Source organism: Lucilia cuprina, chromosome 5, assembly GCF_022045245.1.
Source record: "Lucilia cuprina isolate Lc7/37 chromosome 5, ASM2204524v1, whole genome shotgun sequence".
Lineage (NCBI taxonomy): Eukaryota > Metazoa > Arthropoda > Insecta > Diptera > Calliphoridae > Lucilia > Lucilia cuprina.
This window is the reverse complement of record NC_060953.1, coordinates 61451120-61469168: the sequence shown is the minus strand read 5'-3', so window position 1 is coordinate 61469168 and position 18049 is coordinate 61451120. Positions and strand designations below refer to the sequence as shown.

At 26.1% G+C, this 18049-nt stretch overlaps 2 protein-coding genes across 2 annotated transcripts in view; both read left to right on the top strand.

Annotated features, from left to right (window-relative positions):
- Positions 1-18049, top strand: part of LOC111675090 (acid sphingomyelinase-like phosphodiesterase 3b) — a 184095-nt gene that overhangs the window by 83639 nt on the left and 82407 nt on the right. The window contains exon 2 of the mRNA XM_046953126.1: positions 15507-17231. Within this exon, the coding sequence (XP_046809082.1) occupies positions 17135-17231 (97 nt within the window). The 5' untranslated portion in view covers positions 15507-17134. The remainder of the gene's footprint in view (positions 1-15506; positions 17232-18049) is intronic.
- LOC124420279 (probable insulin-like peptide 1) lies at positions 10450-11190 on the top strand. Its single transcript, XM_046952570.1, has 2 exons — positions 10450-10573; positions 10895-11190. The coding sequence occupies exons 1-2, from the start codon at positions 10450-10452 to the stop codon at positions 11188-11190; spliced, it is 420 nt and encodes a 139-aa protein (XP_046808526.1).

The window sequence follows — 18049 nt, the reverse complement described above, 5'->3', positions numbered from 1 at the left end:
AGAAACGAACCGGATGATATACGTCTGAAACTATAAATTTAAGGAAAAAAATTTGCGTTTTTAGATTTTCATTTCGTGTTCCTTTGTCCTTCAAAACTTTTAAAAAGTACATTTTTCAAATATTATTTTAAAATACTGATCAAACAGCGCCAAATTTTATGTCAAGCTAACAAAAATAGTTGCAAAATATATTGTGTTATTTTTAGTTTATTCTGTCAGGATCAAAAGATGTATAAAAAATCTTTCAACCCTTTTGTTTTTTTTAATAATATTAAAAAATTTTAATAGATTTTTAAGGATACGAATTTTAAAAGACATTGAATAAAAATCATACAAAATATTTCCCAACTCTTCTTATTGGCTCGACACCATATTTGACATTGTTTGATTAGTAAAAGTAATTTAAAATATTTTTTGAAAATGTAATTTTTAATGTTTATCTAATAACCAACTACTGTACGTATGATTAATATTAATTATATACTTATAGTATTTCCATCAATCACACAAAGTTCAGGCTTAACTAAATAATTTGTTTTGAAGTAATTAAAAAGTCTTTACTTAAATGCTCTTTTTCTACACTCACCGAACAAAACACAGAATAATTATTTTAATTATAAATCGTACAATACAAACTACCTAACCATTTTCGCACAAATAGAGCAAATGCAATTAATTATAACTACATTACAATTTAACTTTTATTTTACGGTTTTTATGGAGGTTTCACTCATTTCATAAAATGAAATATGTAGCTAAAAAATGGCTTAAACATTTGTAATGGTAAAAATAAAATTAGTTTAATGTCTTTATAATAAAACAGAACTTTTGAAATATTTTGAACTTTTTAAAGCTGTAAATGGATTTTACCTTGACTGAAATTAACTTTTGCCTTTATTTTGTATTTTTCTTAGAACACAGAAAATTTTTTTGTGGCAAATGAAAATTAAATTCCTTTTTAGTAACAAGGAAACTAACGAAACTATTTGTGTGTGCTGGACCATGTGAAATAACAGTTAGTTGGGTTTTAAGCAAATTAAACTATTATTAGTAATAAAACATTTAGTGTTTGATATTTTAACTTTTCCTTTTCATGCTGAACTCTAAATACAAAAAGGAATCATTTATCTGAAAATCCCACAAATTAGTTAAACGAATCCTGTTCTTCTGTTTTTTTTGTGGGGTTTTCTCGGTTGTTAGGACCAAAACACACACAAACGTATACGTTTTTCAAATTTTTTGTCATGCTGAAAGTTTTGTGGTTTTAATAGTAAAAACCTCTTTCATCATTTAGATATACATACATATACATATATACATATTTTGAGGATAAAACAAAGAATAAATAAACTTGCCAGAAAAAGAATTAAAGAAACAACTAATGAGGGCTTTAAGTAAAATGTAAAAATGTTTTTTAACAAAACTGTAAAAGGTTTATTTAAAAATTTTGGAAAATTGAATATGTTATTTTATATATATATTTTTTAATTTGCAAATTGAATAAGAGTGCAAAAACTGTTTACCGGAATTGTAGTTTAGTGAGTTTAGTTAGTTTTCTATAATAAATAAAACAAACAAAATTTGTTTGTCACATTTTAGTTCATGTTTTGTAAAAAACAAAAAATTTTCAACTATTTGAAGAGATAGTAAATTAAATTTCAAAAAATTTAACTATTTGAAAAGAATAATTTGTAAATGTTTTGTGAATACTAATTTCTTATCCTTTTAGTTCAAGGTTAAATTATATTTCGTTCCTGTTAATTTTTTTTTTTAAATAAGCATGAAATAAATATTTCTAATAACAACAGCAAATATGATTTGAATTGTAAGGCAAAAAAAAAAAAAACTGAAAAAATAGTTTCCAAAAAATAAAAATTATATGAATTTATACACAACTTGTTTATTTTGTTGCACACGCACATAAACAAAAATAAATTTAAAGTTTTCACAAACACAAAACTATTTATCTACTTGACAATGAGTTTTTATTAAAACAATACAAACCAAACAACAACCAGCCATTTTGCATTTCTGTTTTGGAAAACTATGCACCATAACCGGATATTAAATGTTTTATCCATTATGCATCATTTAGTTTAGTTGTTTTTTTTTTTTTTTGGTCGATGTTGTTGACGATGTTGATTTTGTATTATTTTATATGAAATGAATATTTTCGGTTTGGAAAACAAAGAGCAGCTACAATACCCACTCAGCCACAATACTCACTCACTTACAAAATATGAATATGAACCAGAAAACAAACAAAAAAATGAATAGTAATAAAATATAATTTTTATATTTATATACATAGAAATAAAATTGGGTTTTATGCATAACAGCAGAAGTGTTAAGGAAACTGAATATTTTTCAAAAAACTAATAGATTCTTATAGTTTGTCTTCAGTTTAATTTTTTGTCCAAACTGTGTACCGTAATTAAAAAAAAACAATATTCTCAATTTTCAAGAAGTTTGGTACTTAAAATCAACCATAACGGAAATATTTCGAATCCAAAATTTTATTAATCCACAGCCTTGCTCTGTGGTTTGTACCACTCCTAGAAACTATGTAATAAGTCAATGAATATGCTATACGTAAACACTCATTCATTCATCCTGTTTCAAATTTATTTGACACCAACTCATTTCCTTAGCTTTGTCTTTGTGGGTATCTGAAGTCATCGGCAACATCAACTCACTCTCTCCACATTTGGGTTTAAGCCACATTCATTACGTGAATCCTAAAGGAACCTGAATTGGTTCAGGCTAGCCATGATATAGTCCTGCGGCAAACTTGTCACTCATAGTACCATATAATAAGATTCTCTGGTTCGATACCATTTCAAATCTTTTCAAGAAATGTCCGAGAAATGAAGTTACATCACCATTTTATTGTCCCGGCAGACTAGAGTTACTGGTAGCACATAATTTTCCCGAGATTTTAATAACACCAAGATGGGGTCTTTTATCATGGCAACATGCCCTGGGGGGAAGGTAATAGAGGTTACCCGATATATGTAATAAGGTAATACTAAAGATAAATGTTTTTTAAGCAAAATAAATTAGATTTATTCAATTCACAATCGATGTCGTATCGTTGAAATTCATAAAAATTTTTTGAAAAAAAAACACATAAAAAAATCACGACAAACTACGATAAAACCGTACAACATCGATTATGAATTGAATAATATTCATAACAGTTGTAGGGTGTCATATTTGTTATATCACATACAATTTTATGACTTTTAACTTGAAAAACATAATGAAATTTACCCAATAGATTTATTATACTCCCTCATATATAAATTTATTATAAATGACATTTTACAATGTGGAAACATTCCCTAATTGACAATTTTGCCAATATATATATACACACGCACATGTATATTGGTCTCATAATATATAATGTATTGAAAATATATTAAATAGTTTTTGTTTAAATAAATAAAAGTTTTTTCGAAAGTATATGTATGTGTATCGGTATGAAAACCATCATAAATCACTAAAAATTATATAAAATACAGAAATATCCGCAAACATACATACAGAAATATTTACAATTCTACGAATATATACTGTGTATATATATGTGTGAGTTTTATTATAGTTAAATACCAATTATTTGTGGGAGGAGGGTGGATAATGTCTGGTATGATTTACCAAATATTTTATAAAGCATTATTGGTGCTAATGTTGGTAATATTGTTGATGTTTTGTTTTGTATTGTTAAGGATTTAAATCATTTTTTCTGGCTAAAACTTGTTGTGGTAAAGTTGTTTGAAACTTATGGTCATTATTTTTTGGTTTAAACACTATAATTTGTTGCTAATTTGTTATTTTTCTTCTATTGTATATTGAATACATGTATACTACATCTGTTGTTGTGTAAATTTCTGTGTGTAGTAGTGCGCCGTATAGTGTATCAAACATTTTTTGGATTTTTTCAATATTGGCTCTTTAGTATTTGTTTCAATAAATCTATATGTTAGAATAAATATTAATTTAGGTTTGACGTAGGTGGGTTTTTTATCTTTTTTTGATGTTGTTTAATACAGTGGCAGATAATATTTGATAAAATAATATTCTGTCCAGACATAAGTCTATCCTATTTTCGAGACTATAGCCTATTTTATGTTTCAGACTATAGTCTATTATTTATCCAATATTGTATATGATCTATGCATATATTATATGGTCGATGATTTTATATTTTTTATAAACGAAGCTATAGTTTGTTTAATAGTTAAGTCTTTATACTATTCGATAGTAGTGTCTGACTTTCTACTGTCTATTATCTAGTGGAAAAATTGTCTGTCCTATAGTCGAGATTATAGAAGTAACGGTCATTTCTATAATCGAGTCTATATTTTAGATCCACTTTATTAAAATATTTTCCCATAGTTTCCCTTTTTACTTTTATACAAATTTTTAAATACCCAGCAAAAGCTTTCATCATAAAGTAAGAAGAAGTTCAAATGATTAAATTTACTTACACAATTGCATTTTAAGTCATTATTTAAACATGGCGATGTCATCAGGCAAAAAATAGTATACAGAATATATATCCCCCCGGGCATGTTTTCTTGATGAATGACCCAAATCTTGGCGTATTGCAATCCAGGTGTAAAGCGGTGCTATCAGTATCAATGGGACAGCAATAGTAAGATAGCTCAAACTCAAGTACTTGAGCAAAGTGCACGTATACTGAAAAGGTAATTTTATAAACGTATGTTGCCATCGCCGTATAAGAAGCACAATGGGGAGGTGGTGAGACGTCACAGAAGCTCACGCAGTGGTTGAGAAAGACCACAGTGAAATAAGGCTCTCACGGCACTTTGACATACATACATTATTTCATTCACAGCGTACTAATGAATTAGGAAGTATTAAAATAACACATTATTAAGAAGACGTTATTAAAATACTTCTATGTAATCAGAACGTTAACTATGTTGTAGTCACTGAATGGTATGTTAATAGGTTAATGACTACAGTTGCTAATAATTTGCAAGTTTTGCTGGATACTTACTTTACAGTTTTTGAAAATTAAGATAATTTATCTGTCCTATTACATCAAAAAAGTATATACCTCTTCCCGAGGCATCAAATGCTTTAAAGTTTACGAATTTTTAACAAAGTTTAAAAAAAAAAATACGAGAAAATAATTATTGTTTTCAAAGAGACAAATTTTGGTTATAACCTTAGTATTATAGATTGTATTCATGCACGAGTAGCTTGTATTTTATGTTTAATTTTACCATAATATACAATATTTATTTGTGTCTATATAAGTGGTTAAGTTTGGTGGCCTTTTAATTTGAAATTAAATGAAAACTGAGCCACAAATATAATGACCATTCAGGTACATTCATATATGTATTTGTAACAACAAACATTATTCGTATTTGATATAGTTGTAACGCATAATTGTATATTGACCACAAACATAATTATTTTATTTTACTACGTTTTTATTTATAACGTTCAAAATTAAGTACACGTTTGTAATATGAGGGTGTATATGTATGTATTTGGCCAATGTTCAAAAAATTCAATATATGATTATTAGTAAAGAATAGTAATGCCACATGTTGTATTCAGGAATTTTCTTTTTTCAATGTGGTTAGTTTAATATAATTTAAAACAGACATTAGTGAGCTATCAACTGTGCAGATAATAATTAAAACAGTTTTGCGAAATTATTGTAATTGTTTGGTTTTTAATTAAAGCTATCGATTTATTTGACTTTCTTTTTTTTCAATTTTTCTTTAATAATTCAGTAATATTAATTTTGCAGGAATATTCTTCCAAGTGTTTATTTAAGAATATTAAATTCTTTTGGCTTATTTTGTTTAAAATTCCAGTCGTTTTTATAACAAAGTTTGGCCATAAAATATTAATCATATTTTAAAGGAACATAACTTATATAATTTAATATCTACATTATATCCTTTAATAAACCGAAAGCTTTTAATATCTTATTAATTATGAATTTAATTAAAGAATTTCCAAAAATATTCTTTTAAAAACTAAAGATAATAAATTTTGCTAATAATTTCTTTTAAATAAATAAAATACAATTAGTTAGCTGAGATTGCAAATATGCTAAGTCCAAGTTACAAAAATTTGAAATTTGAAACTAAATAGCCTTCATATTCATAATGATATCAGTAGTTTGTTTTACATTTATTACTAAAATTTTCCCTACAAATTCACTACAATAAAACATTAACAACTTTTGTAATAATAAGACTTAAGAACTTTTCATTTCACAAATAACTACAAAGATTTACCTTTGAAAAATACACAATATAAAAGTTTTTTAATTTTATTTTCTCTATGTTTAACTTCTTATAAAGAAATCACTGCAAAAATTTTCTAAGAAATATTATATGTAAATTTTTTGCTTTTTTATTTTATTTTCTTTAAAATACAAACATTAAAAAATTTTGTTAATAATAAAAAAAAAACAAAGCAAAAGAAAACTTACATTCATATGAAATAATGGAAAACTTTTGATGAAAACCACATACTTGAAATACCACACATTACCAGCACACTGGTACACAAATACTCTAGTAGTACAAGGATAACTAGGACTTTCTTCGTTGAAAACTTTTAAATGAATGAAAATATAATTTTTATATTTTCTTATTAAACAATATTAAATGTATTAAATAAAGAGCAAAAAACAACACTAAAAGCAACAGAAAGCAAGCAGTGACTGCACAAAGATGTGAAACTAATGAAAAAAATAAGTTTTGTGTGTGTGTATGTGTATATATTTTAATGAAAATTAAACAGGATGGAATGTTGAATTTCTACATGAATGATTTAAGCGTTGAAACATGAAATAGAAGAAGGTAAACAACGTGAAGTAATAACAAAAAATACTCAACTTTATAGTTAGTATATAAATATGTTTTCTTGTTGAACAAAATATTAAAAAAAAAAATAAAGTAAAGAAGACATACTCAAATATCTATGCATAAATTCACAAATACATATCCACAAAGTTTTATAAGGAGTAAATGTAACCCTATAGTTTTAAAATTTATAAAAAAAGAATAAAGAATAGACACTTTAAATCTATTTTGCTGTATTGTAAGACACATTATGTGACTTTTAAGAAGTTATTTAATTCCCAATAACTGATCTTATTACAAACAAATTGATGAATAATAGGTGATCGGCGATTGTTCTAGGATCTATTAACATACACATCACAGAATTTTTAACCAGTTTAAACTTAACCCCCGAACTGCAGGGTTATTATATTCGCATTTCTAGATGTATTTATGTATGCATGTGTTTGTATGCGTATCAGTAAATAGATAGCAACATGCTTTTATAAAATTATAATGAAATAAAAGTCAATAAAATAAATGCAAATTATTTTTCGTTCTCTTCAGTCAATACAAAATTAATGAAATATTATGAAGTAAAAACGAATTACAAATACCCTTCAGATTAAAATTATATTATAAATATTTAGCAATTAATATTGAAAAGTAAAGATACTTAAAACAAAAATCAATACTTCATAATAAAGTTGTATTATTAGATAAAAACTAGTAGGAAAGTATAGTCGGGCATGTATGACCATATGATACTCTGAACCAGTCAGTATGTTAAAAATGTAGATTTTTTAAATAATAGAGCATTCAGTTTGTTTTTACTTTAATTCTGGAACATTTTTACTTATTATTGACAAAAAGGGAGATTTTCCAGAATAGGGGTCATATGATGGTAAGATAAGTATGGGCCTATCCCTATAAATAATGGTAGAGGAATTTAAGTCTACATCAATGTTATTTATGTAGAACTCCATCATGTTATTAGTGTTTATAAGTGAATATTGACCTTCAAGTCATTTCCTAAAAGAAAGTTTGTATGAGAGCTAGAGTCAAATGACGCCCGATCATTACAAAAATTGGCAGTGTCGTTAAAACTTCTATTTAACTAAGTTTTGCCGATTTTTGTGTTGACATAAAAGAACATTTAACATAATAATGAGCTCCGAAGCCCTATTCAAGGGGGTATTGATGAATAAGGGCTAGACTAGGTTTAGGGTATTAAAAAATTAAACAAATTTTTAATATTTTAGATGTTTGAAATAATTCTGTAATATTGCTTGTAAATAAATGTAAATATTGTCTAAAATAGGGTTATGTTAAATCTTATATAACCAACAGAAAAAAATACAAATTTACAAAGATTAGCCCAAAATATCTATCTTATATACAAGTGGAACTAATTCTATCCCAGTAAAATGTCGGTATTGTCTCGAACCTATACAACAGCTTTCGTTTCAACTACTACTACATACGATCTGCATTACATGTTCATTTTTCATTTCGCTCTAACAACTGGTTTTACATAAAAAGAATGAAAACAGTATTTCCAAACAGATATGTTTGATAATGACAGCTAAATAACAATTACGAAAATTAGGTTTGTATTCTATGTCAGCAATTTTTAAGCCAACCACATATTATCTTCTTATTTAAATGTGCTTATTTATGTAATTATTTATAAGCAAGCGTGTTAAGTACTTACTTGCCTCCAATATTATCGCTCTATATAAATATTAAATGAAAATGCTAATGTATAAGAAATAGAATGTTTTATTAGCTTTTCAATATAAATTTTTACTGAAATATTTGTATGCTTTCCATATTAGTAAAATACATCGCCTTAACTCATAAAACTGAACCTTTCTTAAACTAAGTCCCTTATCATAAATATACCTATCAGAAATATTGATTAAACCGATTAGCTATTTCTGTCCATCTGTTTGTCCATGTAAAAGCTTCATTTCGCAATATTTAAAAAAAAATTATGACCATAAATAACCATCTTTGGAACTTATTAAAATTTGTACATATGGACGTATGAGTAATATGGAATTTTAGTACAACAAGTATACTCGCATATTTTTTTATTATTATTATTATTTTTTTTTTTCAATGAAATATACCAGTTTTAATTCTTTTGATCACCACGAACACAAAATAATGCTAAAAACAAATTCCAAAATATGCTGCATTTTTTCGTATATTAATCTTAAAGCTGTATATACATTTTACACCATCATTATATGTAGTGCAACAAAAGCTACTTTTTTCTATCATTGCTACAGGCTTAAAATATTGCCGCTATTACTGGTTCATAAAAACATCTACACATTTGTATTTTCCATAGAACAAAGCCGCCATAGAACATCATAATTTTCTTGCTAACTGCATGCATATGAAAGTTATTCCAAAGGAAGACAAAATAGTGTACTTCATGAAGAATATAAAAGAGAAAAGATGATAAAATTTTTTGGAAATCATTGGCAAAGGATATTTTATGCTTATGAGTTCTTAGAATTTGTGAACTCGTTTTTATATAACAGATGCATTAGAGTTAAGCTATTGTTATTGTCCTATTTATTGAAGTAAATAAGTATAAATATGCAATTCTTGTAGTACCAGGGAAACTGATTATAATAATAACGAGGAAATTTTCAGGAATGCTCTCTGTTTCGAATGAATTCTAAACCAACAAAGACGTTGTAATGCCTTATAAAAAATAATTATAATACTATAAATACTGTTAAAGTCGAGCGAATATTATGGCATTGTTAGCAATTTATTAGACAATTAAGGAACAAGTTTATAATTAATATTATTTCGATTTATTTGAGATATTGTGTGAATGTAAGTTTGATATAACTGTTGTTATATATAAAATATAAAAAAAAAATATTTCCATAATTGAAGGAACATTTAAATTTTTAACATAATTTTTAATATGAAAATTTTTGTGGTTTAAAATTTAATAAAAACTTTGCCTTTTTTAATATAATAAATTAATTAAAAAACCTTTCAAACATATCCAGTATAAGATTTCGATCATGGTTTATGTTTCTAAAGTGATGCTCCATAGAGGAAGTACACACATTCCAAATGAAAGTGATAGCAACAGACTCTGATCTCTTACAACGAGTGCTTTTTAAAATTATTAAACATATCAAGTGTAAGATTTTGATCATGAGCTGCTAACTATGAGTTTAAGTTTCTAAAGTGATCCTCCATAGAGGGAGTACACACACTCCAACAGACTCTGATCCCTTACAACGAGTGTAAGATCATAAATAAATTCGTACAAATAATGGCAATTTATCTAAATTGTTCTGTACGAATAAAATATTTAATTAAAAATTCTTAAACAAATTGAATTAAATCATAATTTCGAAATTCTCTAGTAAAAGTCTTTAGTAGTGAGAATTTTAAATAAATTACAGATTTAAATGTTCTGAATATTCTGAAAAAATATTATTTAAATATTTATTGAAATAAATAATAAATTACTTTTTTTATTCGAAAAAGCTATCTATTGTGAAACATGAGCAGAACATTAACTTTAAAAAGTCTCTTAGTTGTACTAATATTGATCTGTATGGCGGCCCAAACTTTAGCATTACAACGTTATTGTGGTAAAATTTTAGCCGATTACATGAAAATGCTATGTCGTGATGGTTTTAATGCAAAACCACTAAAACGTAACCATTTATTGGCTAATAGTAAGTATAGAAAAGAAATATTTTAATAATTTAAATTGACTTTAAATAAGATCATTAAATTATATAAAAAAAAAATAATAATAAGAAAAACTTTAAGCTGCTTATAAATCCAACTATTTTGATTTGTGTGAAAATTTATAAATAAAGCAACAAAGTTTTTGCATTTAATTTTTGTAACTAAGTAGTTTTTATACTATTTCTATACTTTTATTACTTTTCTTTATACAACTTATTGTAACTTAAGCTAACGAAGAGTTTTTTTCTTCATTTTTTGCTTCTATTTTCTTCTTCTACTATCAACAACGTTACGAAAATTTGTAGCAAATGAGTTTGATTATAATAGTTTGGCAAATGACATCATAAGTTTAAATATGTCAGACTCTTCAAAGTCGTTACAAAATCCAGGCTCAACAGCATATTCAACGTATTCTATGAAGATTTCTCAAACACCAAAACACGCCCTCAATCGTATATTGTCTAAACTATACAACAGTTGGATGTTGACTCAAACTCAACGCAGTCGTCAACGTCGTGCTCCTAATCCTGGTGGTATATATTATGAGTGTTGCCTCAAGGGCTGCGCTACCACAGAGATGATTGCTTATTGCCTTGACTAAGCAGTATAACAAGCTAAAATAACAACAGCAGCAGATTCCATATTTATATATAAAAAAAATTAAAAAAAAAAACTTAATTTATAGTTTAACATAAATATTTAAATACTACTACTAAACGTATAAAAAAATACAATACATATGAAAGTATATATGTATTAAAAATTTATAAATCTGTATATAAAATTTACTTAATTTAACTATTAACCATACATATTAAAAGTTTGTTTATTGAAGAAATATATATTAAAATTATTTTTTGATTTTTTATTATATAAACAAAATGATCTTGCATTAACATACCTAACTCTGTGCTAGATTTTAGATTATGTAAAGAATCAATAAACTCAAGCAAGTTTTACATTACTCCTCTGAGCTTTTATTATGTTCTCTCTAATGAATACATATAAATAACTGCAATTACTCATACTTAGTCTTAAGTGTTTTGTATTTCCCTTAATGTAGAACAAATTTTTAGTTAAAAAATCTTTAACTAAAACATTAAATTCTTTTTTTAAATTTTTTAATATTTTATTTAATTTTTCATCATTTCTATCTTAAATTTTTTCATTAATATTTTAGGTATCTTAAATTTCATTAAAAAAAATAAAAAATATATAAAATAATACACTCTAATGTATTATTTACAATAGTCTTCTTTACTTTGTGTAATTCCATAATTATATTTATAAACAAAATAAATATTTTCCTTTTAGTTTTGTTGTCAATCTTGCACATACTAAAATAATCACAATATTACGGTCAGTTACCTAGGGAACGTACCATTTTAAGATCTTGTTATTGGGAAATGAAAATAAACAGAAAATTTTATAAATTGCTTGATAATGGAGAAATACAGTGTGTCATGTCTGTATGTGTGTAGTAGGAATTATGGTGTATTTTATAAAAAAAATATCTTAAGATTTTCTTTTGAGGTGGCCAGAAGTATGAATATTGGATTTCGACTATTAAATTAACTGTAAGGATAAGATTATTGACTAGAGTGTGCACTTGCCGATATTTCAAATAACACTGAGGGAAAATGACGTTTTACAATTTACAAAATGCTATCAAAGTATTTTTATTTTTTCAATAACACTCGTTGTCAAAGTATATACATTCAGTGGCCTCCGGTAGGTTAGCGGTTAGTGTTCTAGTCTGGTAGACCGAAGGTGGTGGGTTCGATTCCCATCTGTGGCACTGGTTAGGGAGCGCACAACAGGTCCGATAGAGGCCCAGGTGTATTTCTTGGATTTGATGTATATATGTACATCCTTCTTTCAAAGTAACTAACTAACATATACATACGTACGACAACAAAATGTTGTTAAATTGTTAACAAACGTGGTAAGCTCTGTCGGTAGTGTATTGTATCAATTTCAATACTATTTTCCTCTGTGTAGTATACTAACAAACAAACTAACTAACGAACCTATTAACTGCCTGAATACCTAACTTGGTGTTGATTTATTAAATCTTGCTTTGTACGCTAAATTCATTTGTATATGGACTAGTACAGATACAGATCCACGGGGGAGAAGGGAAATTTACCAACCTACCCCAAGGAGAAAATGTTTTATACTAATTATTAAAATGTTTAATAGGAATAATAATATAAATAGAAAGATAATAATTAAAACCTCTCCCTCAAAAGCTTGAGATGGATCCGCGTTTGGACTAGTATATTAGCTAATCTTTGGAATAGTATACTCTATGGATTAATGTATATTGTTGACTTGTCGAAAGTCTAGTCTATTGAATAGTTTGAACACTAAATTATGAAAAGTGCTCTATAGAGCAGTCTACTGACTAATATATGGTTTAATCTAATAATTAGTTGATTTAATACTTTCTAGTACTAGGTTCATCATTTGACTAGTCTCTAGTACTAGGCTAGTCTATTACCAATTTATGGATTAATTTATAAATTGGTATATTTTACAAGTAACAGTAACAGTATTTAATATGTTAGCAATTGTATTCAAACTATTTTTTATTCCTGTTATTAAGAGAAATTTTGGATTTATTATTAAAAAAATACGTTATTATATTTGACCGATACTAAAATTATACCTTGTCTTCTAATATCTTTATATAAAAAAGTGTTTGTTATTTTTTGCCCAAAAAATGGCCAGCCTAAATTTGATCCCAAAACGCAAATAAAAACGACAATATAAAATAAAACTTGTTATAGTGTCAACGATAACTTTTTCATACAGAATACGAAAAAATAAAAAATAAAATAAGAAAACAATTCTCGTAAAAAACTTTCTTTTTCATTGACATTAGTTTTTATGTTTTTTGTATCTTTACAGATTTCTTTTATGCTCTAAAATGCTTTGCCTAAAATAAGAACGACTTCAAATCCCTGGAAAACAAAACTAAAAACAACAATGAGAGAAAATCCACTACAAAAAATTTACAGAGTACAAATGATGCAAAAAAAAAAAACAACAAAGTATGAGAAATATAAATAAACACTTAAGCTTTTGAATTTACAAGGATCCTAAAATATTAACAAAATAATAAAATGAAACTAAGAAAAAACAACAGAAAAATTCTTAAAATTTACAATAAATGACACCATTGTTCAAATAAGTAAAAAAAAGAAGGAAAAATGGAATACAACTACAACAATATAAGTGAAAAGTTTAACTGTTAAATCAATTACAATGACAATAAAAATAAAAAATAACATTACAATTATAGCAACAACAATGCAAATAAAAAGAGAAAGAAATAATTTACTTAAGAAACAATAAAAAAGAAAATGTCAAAATAAATATTTACTTACAACAAGAGTCACACCTGACCAACAAAATTTATATGACAACGACAGCAAAAGAAAAATGTAAAAAAATAAAGGAAAAATATATGTGTTCTTAAACAAAATAATGTAAAAAAATAAACAATAATAAATTACATTTAAATGGAAATAAATGAAATTTAATCTAGCTTAACATTTATATTACAATCAAACAAACGAGTCTACAATCTAAAAAAAGTTGATATGAATATTTTTTTTCTTGATTCGCATATCAGGCATGGAAAATTGCAATTTTAAAACTTTTAAAATTTTGGAAAATATAAGACGTTGTTTTCAAACTAATAGTTATTAACCAGTCTATATACATGCGTATAAACCAGTTTACAAACAAGTCTATTTATTATTCTATGAGCTAGTCTATGTGTATTTGAAATTGCATATTATGTAGTCAATGGAATAATCTATTTATTAGTCCGTTGATTATATTATGACCTACTTCAAGGACTAGTCTATGGAATATTCTAACAAATTTTTTATGATCTAATCTTTAAAAGATTTTATTAAATAATTCAAAACTTAACGTTGATCTAGTCTTTGGATTTGCAGTACTGGTTAACCAGCGTACCACAGGTTCGATAAAAGTCTAGGTTTATTGCTTCGGATTTGATGTATACATTCATATATGTTCATATATTGTTGTTCATTTGACAACTGTCCGTACATTCGTTGACAACAGATGTTATTGAAAAATTATAAACACTTTGGTGTCAATTTTTCCCCTCTGTGTATTGTCTATTTTATTGAATGGCTCGTTGACTACGCTATGGTTCAATCTGTTTACTGTTAAACCTTCTATGGTCCAGTCCTTAAGCAGGACTTTTGACAACAGACTAGACTTTTATCTATTCATTTATCGATTACCTAGTATATGGACTAAGAACTAAAACTATTCTACATATCACAATTAATTTTCACGATCACAATTAATTTTCCATCTCTGTGTTATTTTATTTTTTTTGTAAGTAAAAAGTAGGCCGTCAGTGTTACTTTCTCTTTGTGGTTTGATGTCAACCATTAAAATTTTTAGATATGAAATACATATTTTAAAACATACAAACCTGCACAAGTAAATACTTACACTAATAGAAATATTTCTTTTCCATAGAGACAAATATTGTGTGTGTGTTTTGTTTTAGGAATTTATGATTACAAAAGTTAAATATTATTAAAGTTTTTTACAACTTTTTCAATAGACAGTTAAAGCTGATTTTCTTTAAACAAGAATTTTTAAGAAAATTTTAAATTATTGGAAATTTTAAATGAAATGAAAAGTAAAATACTAAATAATAAAAACAAAAAGCGCTTTATACAGAAACATTAAAATATTATGGGCAAAAAGTACAATTTTTCCGAAACAAAAATATGAAAAAAAAAATGTTAGAGATGTTAGCGTTTTAAGTGTGTATGTGTGTAGCTCATATTAGTTATTTGGTTGATACATATCAAAGGTTTTTAATTATTTATTAATTTTTCCTTAATTTTCTTTTTTCAGAATTTACAACAAGTGGCGTTAATTTAAAATTAACTCAAATATAAATAATGGGAAAACTACGACAAACAATAAACAAGTGAAAAAAGTGTTAAATGTTGGAAAAAAGAAAAACTACCTAAAGCTATAAGTAAAGTAAATATAGAAAAAATGCAAAATAAATAGCCAAAATTTAAAAGCGAAAAACATATAAAAATATGAAAACCAGAAACAAGTTAGCAATACACTAACACATGTGAAAGCTAAAGACATTTGGTTAAAAATTATATATATATTCTATATGGTGTTGTATTGTTTATTTCTTGGCACGAAGAAAATGTTAAAGAATATTCACATAAAATAAATAATACCTAAAAAATCCCAATAACAAAAAAGAAAGTTTTTCCCCCAAAAATAAAATAAATAAATATACTAAAACATAAAACACATTTGGCAATAAGTTAACGTTGAATTTAAGTTTTTTTTTCGCTTGAGACTTTGTCTTACTACCACCAACTATAAGCGACTCAAAACGTCTTCTTTTACTATATTGTATATAATACGGGAATAAGCCGTAAAGTGAACTTTTTGTAAGGACTTATTCTTAACAGTAATAGCAATAACAACAACGACAACGGTGAGTGGTGCTGTTACTTCTGGCGACATAAAATACAAATAAGAAATTTATTTTAATGTCGTTTATATATCAAATACTACTACTACTACTGCAACACCTTAAATCAACGAAATCACAGATACACAATACATACAACGACACAACATATACACAGTTACTGCAACTACCAACAAACTACCTGTATATTCTTCAAACCGACCAGTCGTCATAGTACAAAAAAATTGAAAAAAAAAAAGAAAAATTTTTAAGTAAATAACAGCAACAGCAATACAAAGAGAAAAAATAAATAAATACGTATGTGTATATAACAAAAAAAAAAAAAAATAAATAAATGGAAAGTTATACAACAGAAAAAAAATCATGTTAGGAAAATAGAAAGAAATATTCGCGTGTGTTTGTGATAAAACTGTGTAGATATAACGAAAAAAAGTATAAAGATATAAAGCTTGTTTCCTCCCTGTTGTTAAAAAGTTGTGATAGTATATGTTAAATAAACAACAAAAAAAAAAGAAAAGAAATCAAAAACAATACCCAACTCCCAAAACATATGCAGCTAAACACCCATACAAATATACATAAATACGTATGTGTGTATGTCTGCATCTAATGTTGCTGATAGTGGTAGTTGTGTGATATATTAAAACCGTTTAAATGTTGAAAAATAACGTCAAAATAATACAAATGCACAACACGTAAAATTCAAACGATAAAAAGTTAGCTGAAGAATAAAAAAGAAAATAAAATAAAATAAACCAAATCAACAACAACAGAAAGCTAAGCATTTTAAACGTTGATTTAAAACTTAAAGGTAAAACATACGTGCAACATACTTAAACACATAACAACATAAACATTGTTTATATGTATTTGTTATGCAACAAACAATTCTATTAAAGTGTTCAACGCAATTGCCATTTAAGTTTAATTTCGTAATTTGCCATTTCTGTTGACAGAACTAATTTTTTTTCTTTGTTTTAAACCAAAGTGTTTTCCTTACGTTTACTAAACCATCAATATGGCTTTACTTAACTGCTTTACGAGTTGTTCAAATTTCCTGCGCTTGGGATTTTTACTGCTTACGTTAATAATGGAAAATACACAAGCCCGAATAGGTAAGTTTTTGAGTAATTATCAAAATTATTATTGAATACAATTTTATTTTTTCTCTACTTAAACTAAAAAACGAAAAAGCTGTTGTTTTAAAATGTTATACCAAAGAAATTAATGTACGAACATTTTTATAAATGGATATATATTCATGGAGTAATAACATGATAGTAAGTAATAGGATTCAACCCAGGAAAAATTTTAGAACTTGTTCTAAAAACTACTAGTTCTAGAATGAGTGAAAAATTACTTCAAATTCTTAAACAAAAGCCTTGAAGCTAGTAGTGTCACCATTACTTCTGGAACCCCTACCTAAGAATATTGTAGTGGTTCCAGAAGCGTTCCAAAGAACGAGTGTCGACTCCATAACGCTTCCTCAGAACGAGTTCCGAAGGTGACAATTTCGAACAAAAATCATTGGTCTCAACGCCAAACTAGGACGGGTTCAGGCTAAAATCATGTGTTCTACAACTAGTTGTAGAACCAATACAATTTTTCCTGGGAATTTTATATAAAAAATGAAGTTTTTCAAAAATTTATATAAAAGAGAAATTTTTTCGAAAGTTGTTATAAGAAAAAATAAAAATGTTTAAGAATTTTGAAATTTTTCTATAAAAAAATACTCAATAAAAGGAAAGTATTCCAAAAATTTTTAAAAATAAAATTTTTTTTAAATGTTAAAAAGAAGAAAGTTTAGAAAATGTTTTGTAAAAAGGATATTTGTACAAAATTAAAAAAATCTTAAAAAGAGAAAATTTCCGAAATTTGCCTTAGAGGGAAAATTTTTCAAATTTTGCGAAATTTTTCTATAAAGGTTCATATT

What these genes read in the sequence shown, in the direction of transcription:
- LOC124420279 (XM_046952570.1), top strand. Translation starts at nt 10,450, where the DNA reads ATGGCGGCCCAAACTTTAGCATTACAACGTTATTGTGGTAAAATTTTA. An exon ending in TAACCATTTATTGGCTAATA is followed by an intron (nt 10,574 to 10,894) that starts GTAAGTATAGAA and finishes GAAAATTTGTAG; the next exon opens with CAAATGAGTTTGATTATAAT.